The sequence below is a fragment of the Miniopterus natalensis genome, chromosome 11 (assembly GCF_054644295.1).
Source record: "Miniopterus natalensis isolate mMinNat1 chromosome 11, mMinNat1.hap1, whole genome shotgun sequence".
Lineage (NCBI taxonomy): Eukaryota > Metazoa > Chordata > Mammalia > Chiroptera > Miniopteridae > Miniopterus > Miniopterus natalensis.
In genome coordinates, this window is record NC_142091.1 from 70,921,407 (window position 1) to 70,931,107 (window position 9,701).

The window sequence follows — 9,701 nt, forward strand, 5'->3', positions numbered from 1 at the left end:
CAGGCGAAAGGGGCTCAGCACAGGCCTTACCTGGGAGCAACACCAGATCCCATCCCTCCTCCCCAGCACTCCATGTCTCAGGGCCCAGGAAACATTACTCTTTGTGCCTGCCCTGTCCTCCAAGAGCACAGGGGCTTCCAAAGTATAATATGATCCAGCAATTCCACTCCCGGATACATACACAAAAGAATTGAAAGCAGGGACTCAAGGAGATACTTGTACACCATGTTCATGGCCAGCCCCTGTTTGTCTGTAGTTTATCAATCTTACTGCTCAGGACTGGGCAAGTCTAGAAAGACCAAGGTCACCCATCTAGCCAGGCCAGTCCGTCCCTTTGGAACCAAGAGGGACTGAGACCACTGCTACAGTCTCAGCACTTTACAGAGAATTTCCAGCACGCCCCAGCAGGCGCGGTGCAATTCCAGAGTCAAAGCTGACTCCATCCCAGCCTTGCCTGGGGCAATCTAGTTGCTTTGCTCCCTCTTTGCGCATCTCCGGGAGTCTATGAAGTCAGCACCTGCTGCATCTCTTGCAGTTCTGAGTTACAGCCGCTGGGTGTCGCTACACAGCAAAAAACCCCCACAGGCTACCGGGAAGCCCACAGCTGGTGGCCCTGATGGGAGTTCAGACTGAGAGGGCCTCTGCCTCTGGAATTCCTGCCCCAGTCTTTTGTAGGCTTCAGTCCAGGGGGTCCCAGCACCTCAAGAACTTCCCTCACAGCGTTAAGGGAGGATTTCAAACCTTTCACCACCCTGCTAAAAGGAAAACCTGGCCAGAGCCTCATAGAGTGCAGCCTCTCACCTCCATCTGCTGCAGAGGGCATTCAAATCCAGACAACCCTGCCAGGTAGGCCCTGTGTTCCTCCTTACAGATGCAGAAACAGGTTCAGAGGTGAAGGCCAGAGTCGCACAGCTATGGAGCGATAGAAGCGGCTCTTGCACTCAGGCCTCTCAGGCTCTTAAATGGGGCTTTCTCTGGCTGCATCACACTGCCTAGGCCTGAGACCCTGGCTCCGTGAGAGCAGGGCAGTGTGGAATTCCTGTTTTTAACCCTTGGGCCCAAACCTGTGCCAACCTGTTCCTAACTCTAAGATGGCATCTACCACCTAAGTGTGCCAGGTACATGGCTAAGTCTTTAGGTGTACCACAGCCCCTAAGTCTTTAGGGTAGCTGCCATTGTTACCCCCACTTTCCAGAAGGGGAAACTGAGGCACAAGAACTGGGCACCAAGTCTTATAATTATTAAGTGGCAGAGGCAGGGCTCACGCCAGCTGGCTTCAGAGTCTGAGCTCTTGCTTGTGACCACTTCTCTACAGACACTTTGAGGAGAGCTGCTCCTTCCCTTTGCCCTGGGTGAGCCCCCACCCATGGGACCCTATCTTGTGTTTCATGGGTGGGGCTCATGTAAGCCTCGGCCATTGGACGGGGAGCTCCTCACTGGAGGGCAGGGCTGTGCATTCACCCCTGTCCTTGCAGCTTCTGATCCCTGAACAGAATCCTGACTCTGGAGGGTAGGTGCCTACCACACCTCCCCTGGGTCCTCGTCACCTCTGAGTCCAGGGCCTAACTGTAGGGGTCAGATGTAGACACAGGCCCTCTCCCTGGCAGTCACTTCAGGGTGAGTGCAGCAAGGGCATCTCCTGGGTGAGGGCACCCCCTTCCCCCCTCCCCTGGGTTCATACCTCACTCTCCCCTAGGGGCAGGGGTGCTCATACTGAGCAGGAGAGCTGAAGGGGAAACCTCCAGGAAGTTTACAAGCTGATTGTTGAACTCAGCTGTTGTTAAAAAGGAAAACCTGGCCACATTAAAAATGAAGGTAATAAAATAAGTACTTCAAAGTCATCACCTCCTCGTGAGGTAACTACATTTTCCGTCATTCGTAAGTAATCTTGAGATGACTTCCCGTATGGTGGAAATACTGTGTAGCAGTGGGCCACTAAGCTCGGCTTCCCAGCTTCCAGTTCGGTGACTTTGCGTTGGTAGTTTGAAAGCAGCATGATGGGAGTCTTTATACTCCAGAAATTGGTAAATGCTACAAATCAGGGCCCCCACCCGCCCTCACCTCTCCAGAGATCCAGCTGTTAAGCATTTACAAGGTCTAACATGCCAATGTGGGCCAAGTGGGCCCTCCCAGTAGGAGCAGGGACTTGGGAGTTGGCTCACTCCCAGTGGTTTAGTCCAGGCTCTGCCCCCGCCAACTGTGAGGTCAGGGCAATTTGTCCTTGGGCCTCACCTTTCCCATCTGTAAAATAAGGCTGAGAATAGCAGCTTTAAAAACTGAGCATCAATGACCTGTCAGGTGCTGAGTCCATGCTCTCATCAAATCTGCCAACAGCCCTGTGAGGCAGGGCCAGTGACAGCCCTCGGTGAAGAGAGGAAATGGGGGCATTGAGAGGGTAAGTACCTCATCAAAGGCTACAGATCCGGTTTGAACCACATTGGTGACTGCTGTGGTTTCTTGGGCCTCTAAACACAGTACCCAGTTGGCAGGGTGGTCTGGGGATGGTTATAGGAGATAATGTGTGGAGAGGAGCTGGGCATAGATCTGGCGCTAGCAGAACACAGCCAACGTTAATTAACCGAGAGGCTGAGAGTAGGGTCTGGACCCACCCGGTCTGACTGTCAGCTCTGTTTTCTGATTGCAAGCTCTCCAGCCACTTTGCTTGTCTAACCTCATTTTCCCCATGGGACAAGAGGAATAATAGCTACTGGAAGAGCTGCTGAGAGCACTGGAGATAAAGGATGTAAAGTGTCTGGTGAGAAGTGGGTACTCAATAAATGGGAGTGATCGTTCCGGATTATCTTTTATTTCGAGTCACTCAGAAAACAGTTCTTCAGGGCCCTGGTGGGGAGGGTGGCCAAGGGGGAGGCCGGGGAAGCAAGACCTGGCCTGGACAGCTCCTGGCGCTCCCCTCCTGGCCAGGTCGGCCCTTCAGTGGGCCCTGGCCCTAGAAGGGCCTCAGAGGCGTGGGACGCGGTTGCTAGGCGCCGGTTGCTAGGCAACTCACTGTTTCTCGTGCCCTGGCCACCTCCGGGAGGGCCCAGGCTTCTTGGGAGCAGCTCCTGCCTCCAGCAGCGTCTCCCGGACCTCAGAGCCACTGCGGAGGGCAGGTGAGGGTGGGGCAGCTGCGGTTGGGCCCAGGAGAGAGCAGAGCCAACTTCTGGCAGGAGGTGGGCAAGGCCCAGGGAACGAAGGGAGAGACAGGGAGCCTGGGGCTGGGAATGGGCATTCGGCTAGAGTAGCCAAGACTGGCCAGAGGTTGTCCGGCCATCAGCCCCCAGAGGACTCTGTGTGGGGTTAAGATCAGGGACAGAGGAGTCAGGTACCTTGGGCCTGAGTCCTGGCTCTACCCTCTATTATGAGCTAATCCGTCATCACTTGGAACCTCGGTTTCCCAGCTATAAAATGGGAGTTCATAATAAGGTGTGAGGGAAGTGAAGTGAGACACAGTGTACAGGAGATGAATGTTGACAATGACTAATTCTTCAGTTTGAGGTGTGGGTGTTGGTGGAGAGGGACAAGCCTGGGGGAAGGGCCAGCTGGGTGGGGTTCGATCACCACCTCTGTGGTCTCCACAGTCTGAGCCACCGGTCTCTGGGCTGCTGGACGTCCGAGATTCTTTGTGCTTCCTTCCTAGGCCCCCAGGGGCCCTGCCCCACAGCATCATGATGGGGAAACTCCCCCTGGGGGTTGCCTCCCCTTATGTGAAGATGAGTTCAGGGGGCTGCACAGACCCCATGAAATTCTACGCCACCAGCTACTGCACAGCCTATGGTGAGGAGCCACCCCAGAACACAGGCAGGATGAGGGAGGCCTTCCTGCTGGGAGAGAAGCAGCCCCCTGGCCTATCACACATGCAGGGCGACCCCAGCATACTCAACTGACCAGCCCCCTTAGCCCCCTAAGGGCTGTGGCCACATCCAACTGCCTGGCTGGCCCTGCCCTGTAGTCCCTGCCCTTGAACCCATCCTGCGATTCTGCCATACTGACCTCATCCCTCCTGTTGACTCCATGCCCTTGCCAGAATCCCAACAGGTCAGGCTTTTTTCTGCCCCTGGCTCTGTGCCTTCTCCATCACTGGGACCCTGAGCCTTGGGGGAAGCTGACCCTGCCTGGGAAGCCCTGCCCTCTGCTCTCCCACTCTGCTGACCCAGGGCCCGGCCTCCCTGCTTCCCCTCCGGCAGGTCGGGAGGACTTCAAGCCCCGCATAGGCACTCATAAAGGCACTGGCTACAAATCGAATTACCGGCCCGTGGTCTCATACCAAGCCGGTCTCAATGCCCCGGACAACCCAGCCATGGGGTACGGTCTGTATACCCCTTCTCACCCCCTGTGCTGCTGGGCTTTAGCTCTCAGGACATCCATGCCTGGGGACCCTGAGCCTTGCCTGTCTAGGTCTGGGTCCCTGGGGGACTCAGGGCATGGCGCCTAGCCTGGGGCCCAAAGGAGTCCTGAGGCATCAGCGGAGGTTTGAGGGAGGCAGAAAGCTTCTGGAGATAAGCATTGCAGGCCGGGGGTAATGGCTCCTGCTCCTGCCCTACCCTCAGGGAGCAAGCCCGGAACAATTTCCAGACAGTAACCAGTCAGAGTTACCGCCCCCTGGAGGTGCCTGACGGCATAAGCCCACTGCCTTGTACCGTGTACCAGGCCAACTCTGGCTACTCTATGGAGAAGGCCACTTCGGCACCCTCCACCAAGGAGGTCAGTGCTGGGCCGGGGGGAGGGGGGAAGCTGGGGGGTGGAAGAAGGGCTGGGGGTGGAGAGAATGGGGATTCCTCCAGCAGGCTGGGACTGCCCTGCTAAGAACTGATTAAGGCTGAGATGTCTGTGCATGAAGGAGCCACAGTGTGGGCTGGGAGAGGGGCGTCCACTCACCTTTTTCACTTTTTTCCTCAACCCTGTCCCTATCATCACCTGCCCCTCCGTTTCTGTCCCCACCCTTATCACCATCATCTCCACCAACCCCATCTCCTTCTCCCTCCCCATCTCTTCCTGTACCCCTACCCCCACTATCACCGCTGCCATCCCGCCCCCTCCATTTCCCTCCCCATGCCCTTCCCCAGTCCCTTCCCTCCCAACTCCAAGCCCAACCCCATCCTCATGCTCTCTACCATCTCACCCACATCTCTAAGCCCGCCTCACCATTCCCACCATCATTGGCACTGTCACTTTTGTCATTGTCATCCCCATCTTCTCCATTCCTGTCTTTGTCATGATCACCATCCTTATCGTCACCATCACCACCAGACATTCATTCATTCATTCGGCCAGTGCTCTGAGCATCTCTTCTGCGTTTGAGGGTGATAAATGCTGGGGAAGCTACATCGGGGAGGAGGCAGGGAGTGAGGCAGGAGTGAAGGGGCTGCAACTGCAGATCAGGAGGGTCAGACAAGGTTGCTATGGAGACGTTAGACAAAGACCTGAGGGAGGTTAAGGTTCCGTTCAGATGCAGCAATGTGAGGAGTGTTCCAGGTGCAGACAGCAAGTGCAAAGGTCCTGAGGCAGGGGTGGGGATGTCTGGTGTGAGGAGGGACAGCAAGGAGGCAGGTGCTGGAGAGGAGTAGGGAGCCGGAGGCCTCCCGGGCTGTGGTCAGGACGTGGGGTTCTACTCTGAGTGCGCTGCGAATACTGCAGGACCTCATTGTAAAGGGAGCCCTTAGGCTGCCCTGCAGATACTCTGTAGGGGTCAAGGGCAGAATCAGTTAGGAAGTGACTGCCATCCCTTCACCAGGTGGGTAATTGGTGTCCCCCTCCTCCCAGGTCCGGAAGGTCCATTTTGATACCCAGGACTACGGGCCCCAGGCCATCACGGGGCTGGAGCCCAAGCACGTGCCCCTGCTCCACCAGCAGCAGAGCCAGGGCTCCCTGGAGCGGGAGAATGCCGGACACGTGAGTGGCTGCACCCCAGGACGGCTGGGGACTGGGTGAGGGCACACTCCCTTCTCCTTCCTCTGCACCGATTCACCCAAGGAGCCCACTAAATGCTGGCTCACTGGGACGAGCAAAGGATTTGATTTCCAAGAGAGTGTGGAAGCGGCCCTCAGGTGTGTCTTAGGATTTAACAGCAGGCTCCCTCCTCTCCTCCCCGCATTCGGACACATGAGCACCATCTTCTTCCTTCGGTCTCTCTCCTCTTTGGGCCCCTCCTGGTCTGGGTCCTGGGGGTCCCAGGCCCTGCTGCTCATCACTAGGAGACCAGCACAGGATGTGACTTCGTCTTCATTGTTGCAGGGGAACTGTGACCTTGTGAATTCCTGGCACTGGGATGCCTGATCAGAGAGGAATTTGTGTCAAGGGTGTCATACTGGCCCCCACGGCTCAGAACATACACGCAGGTCCCCTCAGGGCACAGATTCCAAAGAGCCACCCCTGCCACCGGCCGCCTTCTGGGCCGTGGCCTCCTGCGTCCCCCATGCTCCACCCTCTGTGTTCCAGGGCCCGCGCTTCATGGCTTCCGAGTATAATTCCAAGTATCTCAAGGAGCCTTCAAACCAGCCAGGTGGGCACTTGTCTGAGCTCTTACCTCCCTCCCACTGGACCTCCCTACCCCCGACCCCAGGAGAGACCCCTGGGAGACGGGAGCTGGCACAGCACCAAGAGGGCCTCAGTGGAAGAAAGAAGGACTTGCAGGCAGTGTGGGGGAACCATCTCCCCGGGCCGACCTCAGTGCCTTAGGCCTGCCAAAGCCCAAAGGACAGGTCACTCACCTTGCAGGGCTGATTGAGCCTGACCACAGCCACCCACCGGCCTGTCGGCCCTGCCCTTCCTTCTGTTCCTGTCTCCTTCTCTGTCCTGGATTCTGGATTCCTCCTGGTGCCCACGATCCTGGGGGTTCAGGCCTCCAGATCCGTGGAGCCAGCTCCCTTCCCACCCCCCCACACCACCCACCTCTGAGGCTCTGGTGGCCTTGTGGGTGGGGGCAGGTGGCCAGGGAGCACAGGGCCCTGTCTTTTGCAGATCTCTTGCAGAAGAAATCAATCGGGGCCAAGGAGGAGACTGGCTTCACTGAGGAATCCACTAAGAACCCCATTGTCTTCCAGCCGCCCTCCCAGGTCCTCCCTGGGGACCCGGTAAGTTGGGCTGGGCCCCACTAGAATCTCAGGGAGGTGAAAGCCCTCCAGCCTGGGAATTCCTAGCATTTAAAAACATGTGAGCTGCAGAACCTTTTGTTCAAACATAAGATGAAAGAGCCTGAGTGAAAACTACTACTTTGGTTTAGTATCCCCACTTTATGGATGAGAAGACTGAGGCCTAAAGAGGACAAGTTGCATAGCCAACTAAGGTCACTCAGCATTCAGACAAGAACCCTGCCTACCGGCGCCCCTCAGCATCATGGCTCCCCTCAATTTCCCCCACATTCTTCCCTTTCCTCAGCTGCCCCAGCAATACCCTTGTGCTGAGCCCTCTTCTGTGCTCAGGACGAGGGGCCACTGCCTCTGTCGGGCTGACGCTCTTCTGCCGGCCTCTTTCCAGGTCCTCCTTCCTGGCCGGAGTGTCACCAAGTCGGACTTTCTCCCCATGACCCACCCTCGGGTAAGCGCAGCGGGGGAGGGATGCTGCCCCCCAGGCTGGGGTCCTCTGTGGGGCAGCTAGGACAGTGTGCCGGGAGGCGCAGCAGGGGCCTGCTCGGTGCTAGCGGCCGCTTTGCTGCCTTAGGGGGACGAGGTCCTGCCCCAGCTGGCCAGAGGCTCCGAGCGGGACACAGCCTTCAGCCGAGTGAACGAGAGGATGCTCAACTCCAGAGTAAGTGGCCTTGGGCTCCCTCAGAGAAGGGGCACTCAGGGGAAAGGGGCAGAGGGCTCTTGGACTTGAGCTGGCCCTGAAGGATGGGAAGAGTCAGGATATTTGTTCCCCTGTGGAGGGTAAAGGCCTAGGGGCTGGAAAGAAAGGGTGTGCTGGAAAGTGAATTCAGTGGGGCTGGAGGGCATGGATGGGCTGGTGGGTCTGGGGCAGGTTGTGGCTACATGTGCCTCTGCCTGACCTCCCTCCACCATGCTGCCTCAGCCTGGCCACTCAGCCACCCGTCTGTGGTTCTGTCCCTACAGGTGCCCCCTCCCGGCCCAGAGCTCAGCAGCATGAGCCACTGGCAGTACCAGCACCCTCAGCGGGTACAACAGACCAATGTTGCCCTGCTTGGCCGGGAGACCGTGGGGAACAAGGTGAAGCCTGGGACACCCACCCCTACCCCCGATCCCTACCCACTCTTGACCTGGCAGGCCCCCCCCCCTCTATCCCTCTTTTGCAGGAGCCCACAGGGTACAGCCTCAACAACACTAGCTATGTCCGGAGCCCCTACGACCCTGACGTGGATAATCACTACCTGACCACCTACAACCAAGGGTGAGCCCCCTCCCTGCCCGAACCTGGGGCTGTGAGGCCGGCGCTCCAGACGGAGGCCGAAGCCAGGACGAGTAATAAGGAATGAGCTCACAGCCTGTGAGGAAGACCAACACCGAGGCCGCCTGTGCGCTGTCGGAGCTGAGTCCTGCTGGGGGAGCGAGAGGCTGCAGAGGTGGGCAGAGGCCGGCTGCCCACCCACGAACCCTCCTGTGCTGCAGGTACTTCGAGAACATCCCCAAGGGTCTAGACCGTGAGGGCTGGACTCGAGGGGGCATCCAGCCGCAGAAGCCGGGAGGCTACACCCTCAGCCATCCAGTCACCCGCATGGAGGCCACTCCCAACCCCGCGGAGACCCTGAGGCACCTGCACCCCCACGTGGGAAGGTAGCACGCCCCCCCCCCCCACCCCCCCGTCCTTGGCTGGTTCCAGGCCCTTCCCCAGCCTCTGCTCTCTCCCTCCATCTGCCTGTCCTTCCGAGAGCCCGTTTCCTCTCGCTGGCTCATTCATTGCTTTTCCTGCCCACACGCTCCCCTCCTCTCCCCAGGGACCAGCGGCCAGCTGTGTGCAGGGGATGGGAGGAGGGGGGACACGAAACTGAATGGCCTGTGGCTATGCCTCACTCTGACACCTTTTGGCTCAACTCAATTCCTCAAAAATGACGTTTATACCAACAATGGCCCCGAGTTGGCAGGCAAGGGATGTCTGTGGCTTGGTGGCTGTGGCTGAGCGCCGGCCCCTCAGGGAGGGGCAGGCAGGAGAGGAGGCCCGGCTCGCTGCCCCAGCCCTCCCTCGTCTCGTCCCCTTCCAACCTGCAGGACCCTGATCTCCACGGACCCCTTCTACCGTTCCGCCCCTCCCAGCAGCCGCTTCAACACACCCCACTGAGCCTGAGGCCTGGGTAAGGGCTGGGGGGTCCCGCCTGCCGCTGCTTCCCATTTGGGGTTGGCTATTGAGGGCCAGCCCACCTCCCAAGCCCTGAGCCAAGGAAGTCCTGCTTGGGGACCCCAGCCCCAGAATGGGGGGGGGTAGGTGAGTGCACAGAACCACCCAGAGCCCCTCAGGCCTTATCTTCGTTCCCCACAGGTTTGCCAAGCCAATGGGACAGGAGCCGGCTACTGTCCCTGTCCCCACCCCAGTGCCCCCGGGAGTCCCCCAGTGACTTTCCTAATGAAATAAAGAGCAGTAGAGCAGAGCAGTGTGTCTGTCACTGTCGGGGCTGGCTGGGAAAAGGAGGGGTGAAGGCGGGGGAGGGGTGCAGGGGTGGGGGAGGGCCAGGGGTGGAGTCAGGTTGGCCTAGTTGGACTCACTGTGACACTGAGGACAAGGGACTTCACTCTTGAGACTCAGTTTTCTCTCCTGTC

General features: G+C 58.4%; 1 protein-coding gene across 1 annotated transcript; it reads left to right on the forward strand.

The window, feature by feature from the left end:
* Positions 1–3,665: 3,665 nt before the first annotated feature.
* On the forward strand, positions 3,666–9,225 carry SAXO4 (stabilizer of axonemal microtubules 4). The gene is made up of 12 exons (XM_016200355.2): positions 3,666–3,774; positions 4,185–4,302; positions 4,548–4,701; positions 5,761–5,889; positions 6,436–6,499; positions 6,958–7,070; positions 7,474–7,533; positions 7,657–7,743; positions 8,046–8,159; positions 8,246–8,340; positions 8,559–8,723; positions 9,156–9,225. Exons 1-12 carry the CDS (start codon positions 3,666–3,668, stop codon positions 9,223–9,225), a joined length of 1,278 nt encoding a protein of 425 aa, XP_016055841.2.
* The last annotated feature ends 476 nt before the right edge of the window (positions 9,226–9,701 follow it).